This window comes from Lissotriton vulgaris, chromosome 5 (genome assembly GCF_964263255.1).
Source record: "Lissotriton vulgaris chromosome 5, aLisVul1.2, whole genome shotgun sequence".
NCBI lineage: Eukaryota > Metazoa > Chordata > Amphibia > Caudata > Salamandridae > Lissotriton > Lissotriton vulgaris.
The window spans coordinates 1,356,140,902-1,356,166,990 of NC_141693.1; the positions used below are offsets into that span (position 1 = coordinate 1,356,140,902).

At 47.6% G+C, this 26,089-nt stretch overlaps 1 protein-coding gene across 3 annotated transcripts in view; it reads left to right on the top strand.

Annotated features, from left to right (window-relative positions):
• Positions 1-26,089, top strand: part of TRIM33 (tripartite motif containing 33) — a 418,511-nt gene that overhangs the window by 163,472 nt on the left and 228,950 nt on the right. For all 3 annotated transcript variants that reach the window (XM_086923290.1, XM_086923291.1, XM_086923292.1), the window contains exons 8-10: positions 1,161-1,278; positions 6,126-6,376; positions 9,266-9,430. In XM_086923290.1, coding sequence (XP_086779416.1) covers positions 1,161-1,278; positions 6,126-6,376; positions 9,266-9,430 — 534 coding nt within the window. The remainder of the gene's footprint in view (positions 1-1,160; positions 1,279-6,125; positions 6,377-9,265; positions 9,431-26,089) is intronic.

Here is a 26,089-nt window from a genome sequence, read left to right on the forward strand (position 1 = left end):
TAGTTAAATGTATTCAAACATGCTATGCAAAAGCAAAGAGGACTTTACCAATACCCCCTAGGGTGCCTTCCACCCGCAAACTAGGGGTTATTATGGATTTCTTAGGAGACATCCCCATAGCTGACATCTGTAAAGCTGCAACATAGTCTACACCGCACACATTCACCAAACACTATTGTGTATATTTGTTAGCGAGACAGCAAGCTAATGTAGGCCAAGCTGTACTTAGAATACTCTTTCACTAAACTGCACCAGCTACAGGTTAGCCACTGCTTTGGGAGACTACTGCAGTAAAGTCTATGCAAAGCATGTGATCTACAGCTCACATGCCTCAAACGGATAATGTTACTTGCCCAGTAAGCATCTGTTCTTGGCATGTAGAGCTGTAGATTGACATGCGCCCACCTGGGTTTCTATACCTGTTGCAGTTTTCTCTTACTTTACATACACTTGCGCATGGACATCTTATTCTACTCTTACTAACTCCAGTCTTTGAGTTTGTGAATTCATTTGCTGACTGACTGTGTACAACAGATGCTTAACGGTGTCCTCTGATAAAGACTTACTGCTTGGCCACACTACCACAAATAGAGAGTGAGGTGCTATCTACTTTACCTCTGCCTACCTTTTGGGTGCCAGTGGACTCTGTGAACACTATACCTCACTTTGGTATAGTATATACAGAGCCAGCTTCCTATACGTACCAACTCTTGTACATACGCAGGCGATCTCTGGAACCTGTGCCATGCCTGTACCAACACCACCGGAAGAGTGTCTGCCGATGATTCAGATGCCTGATCCCGAACCGACTTCAGCCTGATCTTGACTGATGTATCCCTACTAAATAAGTTTTTTCAATTGGCAAATTGATAAACTTGCTGTCTTTGGTTTCCATTAAATACATTTTTATTCAACTTTTTTCGAATGGAACAAACAAAGTACAACTATAAGTTGGATTGTTTATTCAGAGTAATTATTCCACATCAGACACCAACAAAAAAAAACAGTATTTTAGTTTGTGGATACTTAAATTCTTAAACGCAAAATATTAGGTTTAGGGAAGCCTATCAAAATAAGAGTAAGAAAGAAGAGATATTTGTGCTCTCCGGTGCTTTGTTTGACATACACCTACCCTGATATTTGTTTCAATTTTCTTTTAGATAACTTTCCAGTTACGACATATTTTGAAGGCACGATGTGACCCTGTGCCAGCTGCTAATGGAGCAATACGTTTCCATTGTGATCCTACATTTTGGGCAAAGAATGTAGTTAATTTAGGTGAGTCAGATTGAAATTATTTTTTGTTGATATTTGTGGTTTCTGCCAATAAATCTACTTTGAAAAATGATTCCTTGATGACAAGCTCATTGCCTACCCAAGGGTATTCTTGAAGGAGTGGCTCATCAACTCTCAAAAAGTGTGATTTTTGCCTCCAAGCATATGTGCAAAGCCACAAAGCTCATGGGAGGTAATTATCCTCAAAGTCCCAAGCCAAGAGATCTTGGGTAGGAAAAACTAAAATAGTTATGATGATTGTATTTTAGTTGTATCTGCTTCAGCTTAATGTGTCCTTTCAATCAATCAATAAAAGCATTTGTAAAGCGCACTACATACCTGTGAGGGTCTCACGGCGCTGGGGTGGGGGGGGGGGGAGGAGAAAGGCGGGTGGGGTTGTAGAAGCTCAGTCGGCTGTTGAGGTACGCTAGTCCGGTGTTGTGCTTTGTGTGCGTGGGTGAGGAGCTTGAAGGTTATCCTCTTGTTGACGGCGTGCAGATGCGTTCTGGATGATTTGGAGCAGTTTCAGGAGTTTGTCCGAGGCTCCTGTGTAGAGGGTGTTTCCGTAGTCCAGTCTGCTGCTGACGAGGGCCTGGGTCACTGTCCTTCTCGTTTCGGTGGGGATCCACTTGTAGATCCTGCGGAGCATGCAGAGGGTGTTGAAGCAGGAGGAAGAAACAGCGTTGACCTGCTTCGTCATGGAGAGGGTGGAGTCGAGGATGACCCCTAGGTTGCGTGCGTGGTCGGTGGGTGTTGGAGCTGTTCCTAGTGTGGTCGGCCACCAGGAGTCCTCCCAGGCCGCGGGGGTGGAACCGAGGATGAGGACCTCCATCTTGTCTGAGTTGAGCTTTAGTTGGCTGTTTCTCATCCAGTTGGTGACAGCCTTCATTCCTTCGTGGAGGTTAGTTTTGGCGGTGTGGGGGTCCTTGGTGAGGGAGAGAATCAGCTGGGTGTCATCGACGTAAGAGATGATGTTGAGGTCGTGCAGTCTGGCGACGTGGTGAGTGGTGCCATGTACATGTTGAACAGCGTTTAGCTGAGGGAGGAGCCCTGGGGTATGCTGCAGATGATCTCGGTGGCTTCGGAGCAGAAGGGGGAGGCGGACGCTTTGTGTTCTGCCGGAGTGGAAGGAGGTGGTCCAGTCCATGGCATTCTCTTGGACCCGGTGTAGTTGAGGCGTGTTCGTAGTGTGCGGTGGCAGACAGTGTCGAAGGTGGCTGACCGGTCCAGGAGGATGAGGCCTGCAATTTCTCAGTTGTTCTTTTCATTACCCAAAACATTTCATTAAAATGTTCACTCCTTTACCAGTTAGACTAAATGGCTGTTTCTAAAATACAGGAGCATCTAATAAACTAGTGGTCCTTTGAAACTCTAGTGCCACTTTGCTAAAACACCTGCAGCCTGAATCCAAAGGCTCCCACTGACTGCGACCTTCTCCTGCAAGAAGAATTTGACATCTAAAGACATCCCTGCATTTGAAGCCCCTGGGCCTTGGTGAGCTGAACAAATGGTACCCCTACGACCCCCACCTTCTCTACTTACCTCTACTGATGCTGGTCTCACTCCTGCAGCCTCTGGTGCGACACCTGCAGCCTGTTAGTCTGAAGCAGGCTCTCCATTGAAAAGCATTGCTTCCCGATGCGGTATATGCACCCTGCATTCGGCTGCCCAAGTGCCCCTTGTGGTGTATGTTTGCTGCTTTGTGCCCTACCCATACCCCCAGATCTTGACCTCTGCAATAGATTTAGCTACCTGCGTGGCTTTGAGCATTCCCAGTTTCCATTGAAAAGGATACTGCTGAACTCTGAAGGTGACCTCTGCACCCACTGCGCTGCTGGTGGTGCAGCTTTGAGACTCACCTGACCATGGCCCGTTGCTGACCGTTTGTCCCTAGGGCTGGTAAGTTGTGTACCCGCATTATTGTTTTCTTCAATAGGATAACATTGAACTCTTTCAAAAGTTGTCACTTAGTACAATTTTCAAAGACTAAAGTATTTTTCCTGCAAAACGTACTGACCTTGTTGCGAACATCTTGGTCCAAATTTATTTGGATCACCTTTTTGCGTTGTGTGTCCTTTATTGGTCAATGTTGTGCAATAAATGTTTTACACTCCTCTGTTAGGCCTAAGGCTGCTCGCCCACTCTACCACTAATGAAGCACTTTGGGTTTACATTGAGCCCTGTACGTACCCTTCTTGGGAATGTCTGTGCTCTGTGCACGATAGAACCACCTAGTGCCACACCATATACAGACCCAGCCTCCTACAGCATGGCCACAGGCAATGTGCTAAGTTGACTGTCATTTTTCTCGGCACCAAGGCAAGCAGACTGCAGTGGCAGTTTGCATGGGCTTGGTGAGGGGCCCCTAGGCAACCCTCTTTAGTCCCTTTACACTAGCACCATGCTACCATTTACTAGGGACTTACAGGGGGGTCTGAAGTGCCAATCCTGGTACAGTTTTAGGGAAGGAGCTCTGGTACAGGGGACCTTGCGCGCTTTGCCGAAACCACCTCATTTTCCAGGCATAAAGTGGGGGGTTCTAACCAAGTCAAAAGAATGACTTTCTCACATACACCCTTGTATGTGTTCGAAGACTAACCATTAGCATACGCCCATGGTATTCCTAAGTTGTGATCTGGATGAAGAACGTTTTTTTGGATACAATAATGAAATGGAGAACTTGGAAAATGTATTTCGTTAATTTCCTAATAAATGTGAAGATTTTCCCTTCATGGGAAATCACTAGGTTTATGATGTTGAACTTGTTTAATTGAGTTTAAAGCTAGTAATCAAAACCTGAAACTTTAAAGTATTTTCTTTGGCTTCAGTGAAACAATTAAACTTTTGATTATAGTTGTAGCATCAAACCAGGTACATCTCTATTTGTGCAGTCCATTTTACTCCATGTCAAAACTATTTGTTTTATCGTACGTGTTAGAACTGGGATTTCTGGTTGGCTAAGGCTTACGCCAAAGCCAGGCAGAAACCACCATTCTAGTCGGGGCAAGGGAGTCACACGCAAAGTATTTGCGCACTCACACAACAGCAACAACATCCTAGGCACACCACAAAAGGAACTCAACACAAGGTTATATAAAAATAACTTTTATATTGTCAAAACACATCAGATAGTAATCACACAATATACATTGTGCCAACTGCACGTGCAATATTCACAAGGGATTATGTACACCAGGACAGGGCCACATGGGCCACTGTCGGAATCAGCACTTAGTAGAACTAGCACTTAGAATAACTGTCACACCAAATAACAATTATAGATCACAACCAGTAACCACTGGTAACAGGTAGGTACACGCTACGCAATACTAATAACCATAGGCCTAGATCACTCATGAACACATAACCTCTCTAGTACAAACTATACTAGGCAAAACAACCTCCTCAACATGAAAACACAGTCAGCGGTATCACAGGCATAATGGCATTGCACATTACCCATAACTCACATTTAAGCCTAACCAGTATAACTACAGTAGGCAATCTCTCACTAGCCCCTGGGACAAAACTGCGCCAAATATGTTGGAGCCCTCTAGGCTCTTAAGATACACATGTCCCCTGGAACCCTCTGACTCCTTAACTTAATCTGCGCCACACTGAGCCATCTGGCTCTGAAAACAAATATGCACAGGTTGGAGCCCTCTAGGCTCTAGAAATCACCTAATGAGCTACACTTGCCCCCATGGAGCCATCTAGGCTCTGGAAATGGTGGGGCTACACGTTGGAGCCACCTCGGCTCTAAAAGACCCACATGGCCCCTGGAGCACTGTGGAGTGCACAGGCTCCTTAAATAACTTGCCCCATCGTTGGAGCCCTCTGAAACAAATGTGCCACACAAAGACATCTAGGCTCTAGAAATAAACATGCCCCAAGCGCTGTGGACCGCAATCACTCCCTTAAATAATCACATGGCTGGGCCACTCGGGGGCCTTAAAAGAAGGGGCAATGCGTTCGAGCCAAAAGGCTCTAAAATGATCAGACACCCCCTCAGAGCACACTGGCTCCGGAATCTATTCATTATTACTAAAAAGAGAAAAAGAACCTCTCCCCATCGCTGGAGCAGCCCCACTGTCAAGCGGGGGCTGCTCGGGGAGTGAAGAAACCTAGGGCGGCGCCTCACTCGGACGCTCTCCCCCTTCCCTCGGGCCGTCTGAACTCACCGGCTTTCGGGGGTGGACACAGCGCTTTCTCCTGGTCTCCGCTCCGGGACAACTGTTGGGGCAGCCCTCTGACGAGCGGGGCTGCCCTGAAGAGCAGCACTGGCTCTGCCTCCCGCCCAGCCCTCACTCACCGGGGCGGACGGAGGACTCCTCTGCCGGGGCTCTCCCTCGCTCACGGGAGCCCCAGAGGCTTCACTGAGGCGGTGGGCGGGGCTCTCCACAGCTTGGCCGCCTCGCTGGCTTCCTCTCTCCGGCCGCAGCCTCTCCGGCCTCCCTCCCCGTACTTGATAAACAAGGTGCATTTGCGGTTCTGATTGGTCAGCATTGTCCTCTTTTGGAACTTAAGTATCATGTCAATGTATGGAGTTTTTATCATTCAATTTTCAACTAGTAGCAGCAAATTTGATGTGCAATTTGTACTTTAAGACAGTATTTGTAGGGGTAGGGGTTTGTTCAGGGAGGAATCTAGGGCTGTTCAAAATTTAAGAATTTGTCTTTTAAAGTTTTATCTTGAGGGGAAAGTAATACCGCTGTTGGACCTGCAAATGTTTGTTGCTTTAGAATCTAGTATTTGAACACGGCGTGTATGTATATTCAAATATCTATTTCCTCCCAAAAAGATATACTGTACTACATTTGTGTTTTTTAAATTTTTTTTTTTTTTTTTAGGTACCCTTGTTGTTGAAAATAAACCAACATCTGGGTATGCACCCAATGTAGTGGTTGGACAAGTCCCACCAGGAACAAACCACATAAATAAGGCCCCAGGGCAAATAAATCTTGCACAGCTCCGACTCCAGCATATGCAGCAGCAAGTATATGCCCAGAAACAGCATCAACAGATGCAGCAGCAGATGAGGATGGGGCAGCCAACTGGACAACTTCAGAGATCAGCGGGACCTCAGATGTTACAGCAGCAGGTAATTTCCCATTTAATCCTGATTTTCTATTGCAGTGGAGCATAGGTATGTTAAATGAAATTGTTCATTTGTTGCAGTAGTCATGCAGGAGTGGGTATAGTAGTTTGAAAATATTCAAATTGTTACTGTGTCACTTTTAAATGTTTAATTCTTATTCATCCTAGTTAAAGGTAATTGTTTGACACTGTCACAAATGCAAGACAGTTTTCACCGCTAGCAGAAAACTTGAGTTCGATTTGGAATATTCATTAATAATTTCATTATGTACAACTTAAAGTGCATACAAAATGTGGCATTGCTTAATTTTCAGGTGGGCACTGTGAGGGGAGAGTGGCAATGCCTTCTCCAACCAACCCATATCTGTTTCTCCCAAGTTATATGAAGTGATATTGTCAAATCTGCATTTTCTGTCGCCCCCCCCTGTCCCTTCAGATAGAAGGTTCTTAATAAATTAAACTTTGTTTAAAAGAACAATCGCTGCTTTAATAACTATTTTCATGCTACCTTGTTCAGTTTCAGATCTGGTTGTGCTACAGTCAGCTCATTCATTACCAATACAGTAAAAATAAATTAGAAATATTTTATATTTTAACAAATTCACCAACGCTCACTTTGTAACCAAAGGCCACAAACTGAGAAAGCAAACCTGGGATAGTAAGCAGAATTGTCTGCCACTTGGCGCTTCTGGTATAAGAACTTAATTGCAGTGGCGGCAAACACAGTTCGCTGGTGGCAGGGCGGGTTGGGGGGGCACATGGGGCTGATTAAAAGATAGTAATGAAAAGCAAAAAAGTACCTTGCTGCCGCCGGGTCCTGCGTATTCTCTCTTGTGTCCGACTCCAGATCGGAACAAGAAGCAGGCAGCGAGCTTCCCTCCCCTAAGCTAATCACAACGCTCCAATGGTGCATCATCATTGGTCTGAGCACTGTGACAAGGCATTATGTGCAAGTGTGGTGGAATTGCTGAAGTTTCAAGGAACTTTGAAACGTTACTGTGTAGATGCTCAATTTTTTTAATAGCTTTCATCGAATTTTCTTATGTATTGTCTGACTAAACATGAAGCCAAGATACTGCCTGACCTGATTTTATAGGCTATCTACATGCTTTAATGGTGATTCAAGTAGAGAATGGCCTTATTCTCGGTTCTCTAATTGAACTTTTATCCAAGAAAGTATTACCAGTGAGTACCAGGAGTTTAATGGGCACAGGCAAAGAAAATAATGTAGCTTCCCAACAGTACCTTTATGGTGCAGGAGAGCTGCAGAGGACAAAACTAACTGCATTACTTATCCTTATACTAGATGCTAAAAATTATAGGGGCTTATTACAATGTCAGTCAGAGTTGCCACCGACCAACACAGTCTCTGTGGGAAACTGACATCTTAGTTCCAACGGCAGAAACGCCATACAGAGGGGATTATGGTGCAGTTCCAACCGGCCGAAAGACTACAGGAGCCAGTTGTCATGTGTCGGAATGGCCGATTAGTTCTTACTCCGATCGCCAGCATTGTAGTTCTCTGGTCGGATCGCAAACCAACTGTGTTGGTTAGAAAGCTTCCTGATCGGCCCCTTGTTGTTTTGTTTATGGCAAGAACATGGTTTTTCTGTTTGAAACTGGAGTAAAATACCTCTGTAAGAAATTGGGTTACTTTTTTTTCGGGGGAGGGGTAACACTCTACTCAAGCAGTTATTCCAATCCTAGTCAGGGTGAGGCACAAGCAAACTGTAAATTAACTTGTGTTAGACTCTCTCGTAGCTTGGCACACAGCAGGCAGTCTTAACTCAGTACTTCAAACAGCAACACAGTGGAAACACACCACACCACGTTTAGGAATAGTAGTGCAATTTATAATAAATAAAACATACCAAAATGACAAAAAAAACCCTATCAGTAAAACCAAAGATATGCAAGTTGGTGAACAACCTTCACCACAAAAGTCACCCCGCACGTGGACACAATGCGGTCCATTACTACAACCGTGTTGTAACGCATACAATTACCCTGCAAGTCATAACAACGGGGGGAGAGGGTGTTGGATTAAAATCCAACACCTTCCCTACTATCCGCACAGACTAGAGTGGGAATAGTAAATTGTACTATTCCAACATCCAGCACCCCCCTCCGCAAGTCATTGTTACGACTAGCAGGGTAATGGTATGCTTTGCTTCAATGCTATCGTGGTAACGACCGCGTTGTAACAACATGCGGGGTAAGAGGCTGCAGAAAAAACAGGCATAATAATGCAAGTTTAAAGTTTTTAGTGTAAATAATGCCAAAAATTACAATGCGCCAACGGCGGGCAGTTACAAGTTCAGGCTGACCGTGATGTAGCACTGGCTGCCTACAGGGACCCAGTTAAGCTCACTGAACAAGAGTACCTTAAAATCCTGGTTGTGGAGTGTTGCGAAGTCCTGTGCCAATAATGCGGCACACATTTGAGGAAATGCCTCTATTCCGAGGAGCTTTGAAGAGAGGTTTCTCGTTGTTGTTGAAGACCCCGTTGAGATGGGCTTGCGTTGCGAATTTCAGTTGGGGGAATGAGTCTCCCAGTCGAGGCAACGTGTCTTTTCCGAGGTGCTGTGAGGCTGCGTTGCGAGCACCTGCGTCGGCGTCAAGGTTACCGTCGACAAGTGTTGCGATGTGACAGACTGCGTCTCAAACTTTACAGACAGATGTTCCAATGTGGGCTGCGAGGTTGATGTGGAGTCCTATTTGTCGAGAAAACCCCGCAGCAGAGGCAGAGCTATAATACATCTTTAAATTCTTATTTTATTTTTGTTTGTGACTGGTTGGGGAAACTATTAACAAAATAACAATTCAGTTACCACTAAAAATATGTATGTTGCAGACTTTTTATTTAGTTTAATATATGTTGTATGTTCTTTAGCCTCCTAGGTTGATCAGTGTGCAGACGATGCCACGAGGGAATATGAATTGTGGAGCTTTCCAGGCACATCAGATGAGAATGGCTCAGAATGCTGCTCGTATACCAGGTGTGCCACGTCACAATGGCTCTCAATATGCTATGATGCAGCCACACCTCCAAAGACAAGTAAGTTATTGAAACATTACAGTAGCTTTGTTTGCTCATTTGTAGATGAATATCTATTGTCTAGTGCCCTTCAATGTGAAATATTTTAAGATTAATTTGGTGGAATTTTTGTTAATTTGCTCCTTGATGCATGGATGCTATAAATTGAGTGGTGTATGAAGCTGGCTCTTTATATAAGGGAACAAAACGAGGTACAATGTGTAAAGAACCTTATTGGTTTAAAGAGGTAAAAATGATAACACTAAATGCTATCTTTTGTGGTAGTATGGGCGAGCAGTTTAGGCTGATCAGAGGGTAGTGCTAAGCATTTGTTGTACTCAAAGCAAATAAGACACACACAAGAAATAATCCAAGACCAATTTCGAAAAATAGGTAACTTTTATGTAAATTTCAATAGCAAAAGTTCCGTTCTCTCGTAATTACTTTTGTGAGTATTGAATGTTACTGGTAAGTAAAATGTTCACTTCTGATAGATACATCTGCCGTGTGGATTCCTCACCTTGTAAATATCCCCCTTGCGTCAGCAACATTCGGAAATTCTTTTGTAGCCTCGCGCCGACGTGGACTCTGACGTCATAGAGACACGACATCGCTCGCGACTCCGCTGACGTCACCGACGCCTACAATAGGCCCACGCCGGCGTGATGACATCAGTTCCCTTTTTTCCGCGTCGTGGACGCTAACGGTTTAACGGGTTACTCTGTAGCTTCTAGTATCCTATTACTTTGTTTCCTCGATTCTCCTTTCTCTGACCTTTTTGCTCGTTTGTCATGTCAACAAAGAAGACAGGGTTTAAGCCTTGTGGAGAATGTGGGAAGATGATGTCCGTTACGGACCCTCACCAAGATTGCATATGGTGTTTGAGCTCGGATCACGACGTCGAAGGCTGTTCATCGTGCCAGAAGATGAATCCGAAGGCTCTTCGAGAGCGGGAATCGAAACTCCTGGTGGCCAAGCTTAAAGCAAGTAAGGTTAGAAAGTCTTTGAAGTGCTCGAAGAGATCGAAGTCGAGATCCAGGTCGAGGTCTCGTGAGGCGTCGGCCTCGAAGTCCTCGTCTGACCATGCTTCCGGTTCTCGGAAAAAACATAAGAAGAGGAGGCATGAATCCCGTCATCATTCAGGGGATAAGTCTGGTTCAAGATCAAGGTCTCCTAGGAGGGTGAAGTCGAGGTGATTCCTACACATGTGTCGGATCATGAAGGTGAGGCTTCGCCTTCGGAGTCGGTGGCCCGTTCTCAGACTCCGGTTCCGGATCCGACTCCGTCTCCGGCTCATTCTCCGATTCCGGATGACGCCGATGGAGTTCCTGTTGAGGGGGAGTCTTCGAATCCTGTTGAAAAGACGGATTCAAACTTTCCTCGAAGTCAACCTGAGCATCCACCATTCCCGACGCCAGGTCAGGACCCTTCCGCGTTTTTAAACACGATGTATGGTGTTTTCTCAAGATCATGGTTCCCATCTGGTGCGCCTTCGGGTCCCATGGGTCCTATGCCTTTTAGTTTGGGTGTTCCTCACTCATATGCTCCGGCACCATTCATGCCGTTCATGCCAACCCCGACTCCGCTGTGGCAGTACCAAGCTCCACCAGGGTCGACGCCGGTATCGACGCCGGCCCGCCCGAAGTCGACGACTCCGGCTCCGACAACTCCGGCTCCAAGCAAGTCTATGGATCCTCCTTCCAAGCCCTCGGATTCGGTTCCGAAGTCGGCTCCGGCGCCGTCGGATTCGGCTTTGGATTCGGCTGCACTTCGAGTCAAATTCAGGTCTCGAAGAGAAGCTCAACGTCTGCTTGAACAACAGAGGGTTGATGAGTCTTCTTCTGACATGGAGGAAGGCGAGCTGGATGGTGGCAATTTCGACGACCTGGCAGAGGCAAGTGGTCTCGAGTTTTCCCCGGAGTGGTCTTTGCCTTCGGGATCTGATACTTCCTCCAGGGATGTTCAACCGTATCATTTTGTCATGAAGAAGGCAGCTGGACTTTTGGGTTTGTCTTTGCCTACTGTCGAGTTTAAGTCGAATTTGCTGACTGAAGTTCTTCATTCTCCTAGTCAGGCAGTGGAGCCTTTGCTTCCATTTAATGAAGCCTTATAGGAACCCATTATGGAGGTGTGGAAAAAGCCTTTCTCTGCTCCTGCAGTTTCCAAGAACGTGGCTCGGAGATATAGGGTGGCTCCAGAGGACCCTGCATTCTTGTCATCACACCCTTCTCCTGAGAGCTTGGTGATTCAGGCTGCATGTTCTAAAAAATCGATTGGGGCTTTTCCGCAGGTGCCTGGCGACAAAGAGGCCAAGAAACAGGACCAAATAGCTAAAAAGACTTTTTCTTCGGCTAGTATGGCACTGAAATCTACTAATGCCACTTGCCTTATGGGTAGATACATTCATGCTCTGATGGACTCTATGCGCACATTGATCCCTAAGGTTCCAGAGGATAGCAGAAAAGACTTTGAGGAAGCCTTGTCTGATTCTCAAGCTGCTTCCCGTCAAGTCATCCAAAGCGGGCTTGATACTGCGGATTCTGTGGCGAGGATCATGGGCACAGCAGTTGCCACTAGGCGTTCAGCCTGGTTGAAGTCATCCGATTTTTCAACTGATGTGCAGTCTGCTTTGTTGGATTTGCCTTTCGATGGTGAGGGGCTTTTTGGGAGAAAGCAGGCCTTGGAAAGATTCAAGGACAGCAGGGCGACGGCTAGATCTCTTGGTCTTCAGGTCAGAGGCTCTGCGACCAGGAAATTTAGAGGTTTTGGCCGCTCCTTTCGTACATATAGACAAGGGCAGTAGCAGCAGCAGCAACAGCAGCAGCAGCAGAATACCCTGTATAGGTCATACAGGGGGAAGCAGAGAGCACGTCCTCGGGGGCGTCAGCCCAATTCCTCCTCTACCTCCACCAACCCCCCAGCCACAGAAAAGCAGCCCTAGATCCGCCATTCAGGATCATGTAGGCCCAGTGGGGGGCCGGCTTACCCACTTTCTACGAGATTGGGAATCGGTTACATCTAATCTTTGGGTTCTCAATCTCGTAGAAAATGGGTATGCCCTTCCCTTTCGGGAATTCCCTCCCAATTACCCTCCTTGCCAAGGGTATTGCTCAGAGGAACATCTGTTTCTCCTTCAGGAGGAAGTCCAAACTCTATTGAGGAAAGGTGCGATAGAGGTGGTCCCAGAGCGGGAAAGGGGTCAGGGATGCTACTCCCGGTATTTCCTGATTCCCAAGAAGGATGGCAGGCTTCGTCCTATCCTGGATCTCAGGATCTTGAATTTTTACCTGAAGCAGGAGAAATTCAAGATGCTCACCCTTGCACAGGTTCTTCAGGCTCTGCTGGAAGAAGACTGGATGGTGTCGCTCGACTTGCAGGATGCGTATTTCCACATCCCCATCCTGAAGTCGCACAGGAAGTATCTCCGTTTTACGGTGGGATCGCAGCACTATCAGTTTGCGGTCCTTCCGTTTGGACTTACTACTGCGTCTCGAGTCTTCACCAAGGTGATGGCAGTGGTGGCGGCGCATCTCAGAAGATCGGGGGTTCCTGTATTCCCCTATCTGGACGACTGGCTGATCAAAGCGGAGTCGTCGGAGATTGTGCTTCGTCATCTGCAGGAGACAACCCAGGTGTTGTACAGGTTGGGTTTTTCGATAAATGTACCCAAATCTCACCTGGTGCCCTCCCAGCGCAACCTGTTCATTGGTGCTGTACTGGACACAACTCTATGCCGTGCATTTCCTCCACCTCAAAGGATTCGCGACATACAGGAAATGGTCCCTTTATTTTTCAATGGAGCGGTTGTTCCGGTCCTGAAGGTCCTTCGCCTGCTCGGTCTGATGGCTTCTTGCATTCTCCTGGTCAACCATGCACGCTGGCACATGAGGGCACTCCAGTGGTATCAGCACAACGGAGATCTCAGGGAGTCAGTGAAGATCTCCAGAGAAACTGCAGCGGATCTGTCTTGGTGGGGCGTGGAAGGCAACCTGTCTCGGGGGAAGAAGCCTTTTCATCTGCCTCCTCCGGTTTCCACGGTGATTTCGGATGCATCCACTCTAGGGTGGGGTGCTCATCTGGGGGATCTGGAGGTCAAGGGTCTTTGGTCTCCAGAGGAAAGGTTGCTTCACATCAACCTTCTAGAATTGCGGGCGATTCGTTTAGCGCTCAAGGCCTTCCTCCCTTCCCTTCGCGGTCAGTCAGTTCAAGTCCTGACGGACAACACGACCGCGATGTGGTACATCAACAAACTGGGATGAGTGGGATCGCAGTGTCTCTGCAGGGAGGCACTGCGTTTCTGGTCCTGGGTTCAGGACCATCAGATTTGTCTGATGGCAAATCATCTGGCCGGGGTTCTGAACGTTCGGGCAGACGGTCTCAGTCGGCAGTTCTCTGCCGACCACGAGTGGAGGCTTCACCCGGAGGTGGTTCACAGCATCTTTCAGATGTGGGGGACTCCTCGGGTGGACCTGTTTGCCACTCGCGAGAATGCTCACTGCCCGTCATTCTGCAGTATCCGATGCAAGGAGCCTTGGGGGACGCGTTTCATTTGAGCTGGGGAGGTCAGCTCCTTTACGCTTTTCCTCCCATACCCTTGATTCCTCGGGTTCTGAGGAAGATTCGCCAAGACCGGGCCCATGTTATATTGGTCGCCCCGGATTGGCCAAGAAGGGTGTGGTACTCAGATCTTCTCCACCTCTCCTCTCACCGGCCGCTCCGTCTCCCTCTCAGGGCAGACCTCCTCTCTCAGATGGAGGGGCAGGTTCTACACCCCCACCTCCAGACATTACACCTTCATGCCTGGAGATTGAGCGGGGCGACCTGAATTCCTTTTCTCTCCCTCCTGACGTTGTGGATGTCATCTTATCCGCCAGGCGTGACTCCACTAAGTCCATCTATTCTTATAGATGGTCGAAATTTGTTGAGTGGTGTAGGGGGAAGTCTATTGACCCTGTGAGAGCCCATTTATCTGATATACTACTGTTTGCTCTTTCTCTGGCGCAGCAGGGGCTTGCTGTTGCTACTGTGAAGGGCTACCTTTCAGCGCTGTCAGCTTTTCTCTGCTTGCCTGACTAGCCGTCTCTTTTTAAGTCTCCCGTGGTCTTGAGATTTTTTAAGGGACTCACAAATAAGTTCCCTCCTTCACCTTTTATTGTGCCTCAGTGGGATTTAAATCTTGTTTTAACCTTTCTGATGGGTGCTCCGTTTGAGCCTCTTCACAAATGTCCCATGAGGCTTCTTACCTTTAAAACAGTCTTCCTCGTTGCAATAACCTCGGCAAGGAGGGTAAGTGAGCTTCAAGCTCTGAGTTCTAAGCCCCCTTTCCTGACCATTCATGCTGATCGAATGGTTCTCAGGACCAGGGCTGCTTTTCTGCCTAAGGTGGTGACTCCCTTTCATTTGAGTCAGTCCATTACCCTACCTTCCTTTTATCCTCCCCCTCACCCTTCTAAGGAGGAAGAGAGACTGCACCGCCTGGACCCTAAGAGGGCGGTTTCCTTTTACTTGGACAGATCCAAGGATTTTCGTTTGGAGGACCAGCTTTTCGTTGGGTTTGCTGGTTGCAAGAAGGGAAGAGCGGTCCATAAAAGAACCTTATCAAGATGGATCGTTCTCTGCATTAAGATCTGCTACTCTTTGGCCGGTAAGGAACCTCCAGAGGGTATAAGGGCTCATTCTACAAGAGCTAAGTCTTCGACCTCTGCGTTGGCTAGAGGTGTGTGTGCCTGTTGAAGATATTTGTAGAGCGGCAACTTGGTCTTCCCTCCATACTTTCGCGAAGCATTACTGCTTGGATACCGAAGTCAGGAGGGACGGCCACTTTGCGTGCTCTGTCCTTCAGGATTTCCTGGTTTAGAAGAGTGGACACCCTCCTCCGGGAGTGGGGACTGCTGTGGGACTATTCACAAGGTGAGGAATCAACACGGCAGATGTATCTATCAGAAGAACAAGTTACTTACCTTCGGTAACGCTTTTTCTGGTAGATACAATATCTGCCTGTGGATTCCTCACTGACCCACCCGCCTCCCCGTTGTCCACTCTTCTATGCCAGAGTTATTGTACTGTTATGTATATTTATTTTGTTGTCAAGGAAATGTATTGCTTTCCTGCATTTGCTTTACACTGTGTGTTTTACCTTGACTATTGTATACTGTGTATACTTTGTATATATCTACTGTCATTGGTCCGTCCGTGTGCCTCGATGGCACGGAAAAAAGGGCGGAACTGATGTCATCACGCCGGCGTGGGCCTATTGTAGGCGTCGGTGACGTCAGCGGAGTCGCGAGCGATGTCGTGTCTCTGACGTCCGAGTCCACGTCGGCGCGAGGCTACAAAAGAATTTCCGAATGTTGCTGACGCAAGGGGGATATTCACAAGGTGAGGAATCCACAGGCAGATATTGTATCTACCAGAAAAAGCGTTACCGAAGGTAAGTAACTTGTTCTTTAATGCATCTTTACGCAACAATGCTTTCCAATGGGGGAAAAAGGCACATGTTGTGTGCAGTTATTTACGGTAGGTTTCTGGAGGTCTCCTCCTGGAAGTAGAGGCGTAGCGGGCCACAGTCCAAATTACCACCAGCATTTACTCTTTACCTGCACTGGAGAGTCCTGGTGCTGAACTGCATGTCGGTTTGGTAGATGTGCGCGCCATGCTGGTAGAAAGAAGGGAGGCCACCTAAAAACAGGCTACAGAGGACGTCTTGGGGACTGTGAGAAAGTGCCATCTTTCTTGCATTGGTATGGCCCGACTTTTTTTCTGACTGCTGATGTGCTTTGACTGTGTGCGCCCTGGGCTCCTGCCAACCAGGTACCCAGGGCCGGAGTTCCTTCCCTAAAACTGTGTTACAACTAAAACCCATTTGACATCTCTGGCCACCTGTCAGCCCCTAGTAAATGGTACCCTAGTTACCCAGGGCCTGGTGTCCAGAGAAGAACCCTGAGGGCTGCAGCACATATTGTGCCACCCTCAGGGGCCCTGTACCCTGACACCCACACACTGCCTTTGCAGGCTGAGTGTCTAAGTACAGAACCAAACAAAGAGTCGACATGGCACACAGCCCTGTGTGCCATGCCCACAGAACCCACTGCCCTGGCATACTTCAGTCACCCCTCTAGCTGGGTGCCCTATGCCAGAGGTGTGGGCACAGGTGCATGAGCCCTGTGCCCCTACAGTATCCAGCGACATTCTTGGGCACTGTAAGTGCAGTGATGCCATTAAGAGTACATGGTGCTGAGAGGTTGTCATTACGAGCTCGACAGCACCATAATGGCTACACTGAAGACTGACAAGTTTGGTATCAAATTTCTCAGCGCATTAAACCCGCACTGATGCCAGTGTGGGATTTATTGTAAAATGCACCAGTGGGCATCTTAGAGATGCCCCCTGAAAACCTAACCTACAATCCACGTCTGGGCTGAGTGGCAGCAGAGGCTGCCACACAGCAGACATGCTGCTGGACCACTGGGTGGGGAGCCCCCCCCCGCTCTCCTGGACCTGCAACCATGCACATCCTGGGCGAGGTGCTAGGTCTCCTCACCCAGGATGGGCAGAGGGAAGCTTTAAATGCATACCGCCTCTGTGAGCTTCTCCAGACCATTTGCTGTACCCAGCAGCTGGCCCCCACCAGTCCTGACCCCCACTCTGGCGGGAAGACTGGCGGGAAAAACTAAGTCAGGAAGGGGGGTGTGCCAGCCTGTGCCAACCCACCCCTCAGTTGGGGGAGATGAGGTGAAGCACAACCCCGGGCTCCAGCCATCTTGAAGATGGGGAGCCCTGCCCAATCACAGCTAGGCTCCTGCCCCCCCTCCCACAGGAGAGGAGCAGGCTAGAGGGTGTACACACCCCAGGACAGGGACCAATTGGTCCCTGTCCTTGCCCTACCTGTAACGCCCCTAGATTCAGTATTTAGGGGCTTCCTGAACCTTCCTTCCTCAGATCCCGATGAGAAAAGGAGAAAGAAGATCAAGAAGAAAATGACCCGCCGTGCAGCTTCTAACAGGTCGACAACAACTGACTTGGCATCAGCCCTACTGGCCTGTCGATCCTGGAACCTGCTCCTACCTAATCCCAGCGACGCCTGCGTACAGCAACCTTGGGACACCCAGACCCTCTTGCCTTGACCCTCTTAAAGCCTGGGACTCCCATCAGCAGAGGCTCTTCTGCAACAACACCCCTGGTGGCAGCTAGGATGCTCCGGACCAACCCACTCTACACCCGTTGTGCCCGGCCCGTGCCAGACTGATCCAGGACCATGAGGACGTCCCGCCGGCGACCTGGACCAGAAGTCCAGTGCCCAAAGACCCTCCTCGACGACACCTGCAGCATCAGGACAGGTAAGATTTCCCGACCTCAAGACACTCCTGTGCCACACGGCCCCCTGTGCCCAACTCCTGGGTGCCTACCTATCCTCCAAGATCCCAACTTACCCCTCGAAGTGTTGTTCGCTCCATAAGATCCTTCGTCCCCAAGCCTGCAGCCTTTGTTCCCTTTTCAAGTTCCTCATTGAATAACATTGAGCGCCCGACGGCTCAAAAGCAACCTAGCACCCAGCCGCCCGAGTGCCCCTGGCAGTGCAACCTGTACCCTATCCTACTTCCCCATTTGCCCTGAGCAAGTGACAATGAGCCCAGCTCCCACAGCCGCGAGCTAGCCAGCAGCCACCAACCGGAAGCCCCCTTTCTCCAGTATTAGGGGTGTCTTTCATAGATTCACATGCCTGAATCATTCCCTGTCGTCGGAGTGGGAGTCCCACGGTACATAAAAAAGCAATAATATGCCATAATCTATATAGCAAATATCAGAAGTACCAACCAGGAAGTAAAGTAGCCACCAGCTACAGTAGAAAAAACCTTCACACTCATGACTATCTTAGTCATTATGTGTTAGTCCAAACTGCAGCCAATCAGGCGACAGCACCCACCAGAATGTTCTCCCCAGAGGCTCAGGCTCTCAGATTTTCTACTGCACGTCGTGTGAAGGGAGTCTCCCTGAGCTCTGCTCAGTTTTCTTCAAGATTAGTTAGTTTCTTCAAGTTTTTCAGATGTCTTCTAAATCCCTGTTCAGGGCCTGTGATTCTTGTGGGAAGCTTAGGCTATTCAAAGAAGATCCCCACAAAAAATGTTTATATTGCCTTTATCCTGAACATAAGGCAAAGGAGTGCAAGATCTGCCGGACCTTCCCTCCCAAGACCATCAAGGACAGAGAAGGACGACTGCTGTTGTGGCTTAACGGACTCAAGGACAAGGAGGACCCTTTGTCTGAGGTAGGAAGCATTGCCTCTGGTTCTTCACTAAGTTCCATTAAGAGGAAGGCTGAAACTGAAGTTTCATCTCCAAAGGCGAAGGTGGCAAAGAAGGCCCAATCCTCTCTGGATTCTTCTGGGCCTAGTGTTTCAAAAAAGACTCTTCCACCTGTTAAGATGGATAGTACGCCCTCTAAGAAGTCTGGGAAATCTGCAGTTCCCAAGAAATCTTCAGTCTGTGCCTCCTCAGTTGCCACCTTTGACAATTTAAACGTCAAAAAAGGATTGTGTTTCCTCTCATGTGGCCACGTCTTCCACCTGCACTATGACTTTCCTCTCACCTAAGCCAGCTCTAGTGATGTCTTAAGCCTCATCGCCTACGCTGGTCCATGTGCAGATCAGGCCTATCTCGTCGTCGACTGTAGTCCCGTCGACGACTGCTAAGGTACCGTCGACGAGCTCCTCGTCTGCGAATCTAATGTCGACGGTTGGCTCCCCGTCGACGATGCTCTCGTCGACGACGTTGCCATCGACTATGCTCTCGTCGACGACGTTGCCGTCGACGATGAAATCCTCGTCGACGATGAAATCCACGTCGACGAAGCTACCGTCGACTACCTCGGCGACGTCCCCGTCGACTAAGTTATCGTCGACGACCTCGACGACGAAGATATCATCTAAAAAGTCGTCGTCGACTAAGATAGATCAATCGTCGACGATGGTGCAGTCGACGAAGCAAAAAATTCAGCAGCAAAAAGCAGGTTCGTCGACGACTGAGGTGATCCCATCGACGCCACCACTGTCAAGCTGCACTGCCTTACAAGTCTGGTCAGCACAGTCATCTGGGATACCGTTGCCATCACCTGCAACTACGGCTACGCTTTTAAAGAAAAGGGCTACTACTGAGGCGATTCCTTCTACGCCGGTAGTGCCAGAGCAACTTTTGGATTCTGATGAGGAAGGATCCTATGAGGATGAGAACTTTGAATCGGCCAGAAGTCAGTCTGACCTCCAAATTAAGATTCAAGAAGATACAGAGGAAGAAATGCAAGAAACAGAGCCTTTACCACATGAAGACAGGCCTGCTCCTGGCATACAAGTGCCTGAGGAATTATTTTTCAATCTACAATACATGCTCAGCGACTACTATAGGCGTTTTCCACCTTCAGAGTCAGGTGACTCACATGTATCTACGCCAAGACTTAAAACGGCGACGCCGCTTTCAAAGCAGGCACAGCCAGTTGTTTCTGTGACGTTGGAGGAAGGACGTCCAGCATTATCTGCGTCACAAGTCACAGCTCCTCAAGCAGAGGATGAAGAGTACTCAGATCATGAGGAGCAGGAAGAAGGAGAATTAGACAATAGGTCAGAATCGTCGGAGTATGAGGATTAGAATGCAAACACGCCCTCTCCGGCAGAGCCTACAACATCAGAGTCACCTCCTGTGGACATTGCCTCATTCCAAAAGATCATGGATAGAGCAACAAGGAGGTTCCTGATAACTATGGAGTCAAAACAAGACTGCTTCTTGTACGACTTCAAGTCTTCGCCACAAAAACAGAGTTGGACCATTCCAATCATAGAATTCATATGGAAGGAAGGACTGAAGATCATGTCCAAACCGAATTCTTTGCCAGCAGTGCTCCCGAGAGTGGATAAAAAATATAGGGCGCCAAATTCATCTCCAGCGTGCCACATTGGACAAGCGAAAGCAGACTCTGTGGTGGCGCAGGCAGCGCAAAAGAGATCTACTAACCCAACATCTCAGGTCTCTGTTCCGCCAGATAAAGACGGGAGACGTCTAGATTCAATCGGGAAAAAAGTTTCTACAATTGCAGCTACAACTATTAGAGCCGCTAACTCTCTAGCCATATTAGGGAGGTACGATAGGCAGATGTGGTCGGACATCTCGCCGTATGTGGACAAACTTCCCGAACCAGATCGGGCTGAAGCAAAGAAGATCGTTCAGGAAGGAGAGAGCGTGTCATCTGAGATGATTGATGCTGCAGTGGACGTTGCTGCCACAGGTTTTCGTCAGCTAGCGGGTGCAGCTATCCTCCGGAGGCAGTGATGGTTGAAGGCAACATCCTTTCGACAGGAGGTCCAAACAAGGATCATAGATATGGCATTCGATGGAGAGTATTTATTTGGAAAGCATGTAGACGATGCTTTGGAAGCCATCAAGAAGGATACTGAGACAGCACGTTCGCTGGGCACTTTACAATACAGGAAGTCTTCCTTTCGTGGAGCAAGAGGAAGAGGGAATTTCTCTAATAGAGGAGGCTATAGCCAACAGCGCTCCTATACTTCCGCCCAGGGAAACCAAAGATACCAGCCGTATCGTCAACAGACTTACGGACAGAGAAAAGGAAAATTTTCTCAGTCTCGAGGAAAATCCAACTATCGCGGAAGAGACAATAAAAAGTGAGAAACGCATCCTGCCGCCACTTTGTCCCAACCCGAACCAAATTGGAGGAAAAATATCCCAAAATTACTTAAATTGGTCCAAGATTACCACAGACAAATGGGTTCTGGATGTGGTAGCCAGAGGTCACATTTTGGAATTCGTAAAAACTCCTCCAAACTCCCCCTCAAGAGGACCACCTCCAACACATCTCAAGGAGCTGTTTGCCCAGATCAACATTATGATTCGAAAAGGAGCAATAGAAAGGGTACCTCATCATCAGGAAGGAAAAGGCTTCTACTCAAGATTTTTCCTTATTCGCAAGAAGTCGGGGGAATGGCGACCCATCCTCGACCTACGTGCCCTCAACAAATTCCTCAAAAAACTGTCATTAAGGATGCTGACACTTCAAGAAATCCTCCATTTTCTTTCGGCGGGAGAGTATATGGCAACACTCGACCTTCAGGATGCATACTTCCATGTTCCAATTTTTCCCAGGCACCGGAAGTTTCTAAGGTTCAGAGTGGCCGGCAGGGACTTCCAGTTCAAAGTTCTTCCATTTGGACTGCGCTCAGCCCCCAGAGTGTTCACAAAGATACTGGCCCTAGTGGCAGCCCACCTTCGGTTGCAGTCAATACAGATATATCCATATCTTGACGATTGCCTTATCAAGGCCAGTTCTTTCGACATGGTAAAGACTCACATTAAAAAAACTCTCTCTGATGCAAAGCCTTGGTTTCTCAGTGAATTTCGAGAAATCGCACCTAACGCCAGCAAGGGGAGAGACTTTCTTGGGAGCGACGCTGGACACCAAGCTCGCCCAAGTATTTATCTCAAAGGAGAGACAGGAAAAGATACAGCGGCTGGCTGCTGCACTGTTGTTAAAAAGGTGCGTTTCAGTACGCATGTTCAAGTCCTTCATGGGGATGATTTCTTCCTGTATTCTTCTCACCCCCAACTGTCTTCTACGGATGAGGCCCTTGCAAGAGGAGCTCAGTCGCCAGTGGATACAGGTGTCGGGGTCCTTCGAGGATATCATACAAATAACACCACGAATGTGAGAAGCGATCCAATGGTGGAATCAGGGTTGCAACATACAAGTGGGATGCTCTTTCCTCACGGAAGTGCCCAGGTTCGTAGTGACGACAGACGCTTCAATGACAGGCTAGGGTGCACACCTCCAAGGCATGACGGTCAGCGGGAAATGGAACAAAATCCAAATGAAATGGCACATAAACAGGCTAGAACTGCACGCCATTTTTCTAGCCCTGAAGTCCTTTCAGGCGACCATAGATGGTGCAACAGTCTTGGTTCGGACAGACAACACCACCTGCATTACCTAAACAAGAAGGGGGGCACAAGATCAGCCCGGCTGTCGCACCAGGCACAAGAGATTTGGAGTTGGGCCCTGACTCACAATATTCATCTGTCAGCTGTCCATGTCCCGGGAATCGCGAATGTGTTAGCGGATTCACTCAGCAGATCCACAGGTTGCACTCACGAGTGGGAACTACATCAACCATCTCTAGACCGCATCTTTCAGACATGGGGGCATCCGGATCTGGACTTGTTTGCGACACACCAGAACCGGAAATGCCCATACTTTGCAAGCTGGGTTCCCCACAAGGACTCGTGCGGGGATGCCCTTTCGATGAGTTGGAATCAAATATTCGCTTACGCTTTTCCACCGATACCACTAATCCCGAAAGTCATCAAGAAGATGAAGAAGCAACCGTGCCGGTTGATACTGATTGCCCCACGATGGCCCCGGCAATACTGGTTCACCGAGCTGCTCCTTCTCTCGGAATGCAACCCTATCCAACTTCCTCGCATTCCGAATCTTCTCTCTACCCACAAGGTCAGGGTGTCCCATCCGGACCCGAACTCGCTGAAATTGTCAGCTTGGCTCCTCAGCACATGGAATTTGCACATTTAAACATTCTGCAGGATTGCCAGGAGGTGCTGGCGAAGGCCAGAGCTCCATCTACGATCAAGACCTATAAACTTAAGTGGAGGCGTTTCTGTGCATAGTGCCAGTCTAATGGTCTTCATCCCATTCATGCCAAACCAGAGCAAATTCTACCCTTCTTTTTGCACTTGGCCAGATTGGGTTTGTCGCATTCTACTCTTAAAGTCTTCCTGGCTGCCATTTCCAGATTTCGTCAAGATGGATCAAATTCTTTGTTTTCCGTGCGGATTATACAACAATTTTTCAAAGGATTGTTTCGTATGTTTCCGCCTGTGAGGAAACCTCCGCCTACATGGCATCTGAATGTCGTACTGCTCATGCGTCACCCTTTCGAGCCAATCCATAAGGTGGACCTGAAATTTTTAACATGGAAAGTGTCATTGTTACTGACTTTAACTTCTGCTAGAAGAGTTAGCGATATTCAGACATTTACATCTAAATCGCCTGTCATCCAATTTACCACTGACTCGGTAATACTACGTACTAATCCAACGTACATGCCAAAAGTGCCTTTGGATTTTCATCTGAATGAGCCGGTTATCCTCAAGACATTCTTTCCAACTCCACAGTCTCCGGCTGAACGGGCACTGCATTCGTTGGATATTAGGAGATGCCTCAAGTTTTACCTATCAAGAACCTCTGCCATCCGCAAGACAGACCAGCTGTTCGTGGCTTATGGGCGGCAGCGCCAGGGCCGTGCAGTTTCAAAACAGACCATTGCTAGATTGGTCTCCTCTACAATTGGACTTTGTCATCAGCAGGCCGGTAGACCCTTACAGGCCTTGCCAAGAGCACATTCTACAAGGGCGGTTAGCTCTTCCACTGCCCTTTTTGCTGGTGTGCCTCTTCGACAGATCTGCAGAGCTGCTACATGGTCTAGCAGGTACACCTTTACTAGACACTACTGTCTAGATTCAGCAGACGACGCAGATGCTTCGGTTGGAAGACCAGTGCTGCGCAATCTTTTCAAATAAGGTGAGCCTCTGTTTCCACCTCCTCCTCTATGCTCTTTAGACGTTATTTCAGATGTTGATGATTGTTATACATGGATACTGTATATGGATGTGTATATATATATATATATATATATTTATTTGATACTCTGACGTCTACGAGCGTTATGCTAGGGGTACTGCTTATTATTCTGATTCAGGCATGTGAATCTATGAAAGACACCCCTAATACTGGAGAAGAACAATAGTTACTTACCTGTAAACAGGTGGTTCTCCAGTATTGGTGTCTTTCATAAATTCACATGCAACCCGCCCGCCTCCCCCCAGAGACTCACTCAGGCATTATGGGGTTTCACTCCTGTGCGAGAAAATCTGAGAGCCTGAGCCTCTGGGGAGAACATTCTGGTGGGTGCTGTCGCCTGATTGGCTGCAGTTTGGACTAACACATAATGACTAAGATAGTCATAAGTGTAAAGGCTTTTTCTACTGTAGCTGGTGGCTACTTTACTTCCTGGTTGGTATTTCTGATATTTGCTATATATATTATGGCATATTATTGCTTTTTTATGTACCGTGGGACTCCCACTCTGACGACGGGGAATGATTCAGGCATGTGAATCTATGAAAGACACCAATACTGGAGAACCACCTGTTTACAGGTAAGTAACTATTGTTCTTCCCTCATTGGATAACATTGGGCCTAACTACCTCTGCACCCTGCTGCCCCTGTGCTGCTGGGGATGAACCAACTGTACTTACCTGATCCTGGGGGACCCTTGAGTCATTGCCCAGAACCCTAACTTCACCAGCCAAGTACTCACCTGGAAACCGATAACTCATTTACCTGCCGTTGGATAACATTGACTGGTTTGACTCGGAAAATCTTCTAAGTGTGAATTTTTGAAAACTAAAAATATTAATAAAAAATCACCCGAATTCCGAAGTACTCACCTGTGATTAGGGGAGAAGCCAGTACTGTTCCTTGTAGCCCAGTACTGAACCGCAAAAGTAATCCTTACCGGGTTTACTAGTAATCTGTAATTTTCTCCATAGGAATCCATTATCTGCTTTTCTATGAAATTCCTTCTGTCTACTTTTGAAAACTTTAAATATTCTGTAAAATCATACGAAATACTGAAACACAATTTCTCACCTGTTTTAAGTTTAGACCCCAGTGCTGAACCCAGGAGCCCAGTACTGGAATACAAAAGTAACAAGATCATACTTTACCTGCAACCTGAATTTTCTCCCATTGGATAACATTGCCAGTTTTTCATTGAAAAGTTTCTAAGTGTGAACTTTTAAAACCGCTTTAAATTCCTGAAAAATCACTACCATAACTAATACGATTTTACTAAATTGGTTTCAGCTTAGACCCCAGGACTGAACCTAGGATCCAGTCCTGGAACTTCCAAAGTAATCTACAAAGTAATCAACGGTACATATGATGAAAATCCATTGAGCTCAATGCTATAGTGTGTCTAGAATTGTGTTGCCTACTGCAACCCCTGTATCTATTGTGTTCACAAAGTTTATTGCCTCTTTTCAAAGTAATTACATGAGAGTACTCGTATCGAGGAAAGTATAATTTTATACCTGTTGGTTCTAAAAATAAAATAACTATCTGTTGATATAAAAACAATTGGCCTGGAGTTCAGTCCTTGAGTGTGTGAAACCTTTTGCTGAGTGTGTACAACAAATGCTTTACACTGTCCTCTGGTACTGCCTTACGGCTCGACCAAGCTACCACTTTTGAGAGTAAGGTCAGTCCTGACTTAACCTCTGTTATACCTCTGGGGTTTGTGGACCCTATACACACTGTACCTTATTCTGGTCCAGCATATATAGAGCCACTTTCCCACAGGAGCTTCCAAAAGGGAGTTTGGGTAACAAAGGTCCTGGGAGCAAAGGGGCACAGCAGGTTTTGCAGAGTGAATCTTTCTGGATTCACTATGCTGTGCATTATTCCGCCATCTAGTGGTTGGGTCTGGAATTGTAGTATTTCTTCTTTTTTTTTTTCGTGGCCCAGGTGGGAGTCGACCTACCTCCATTTGGTGTCCTTCGTGACGTCGACACGCTTCCTCCGGAAGCTCTCACCTTTGGTCGCCAT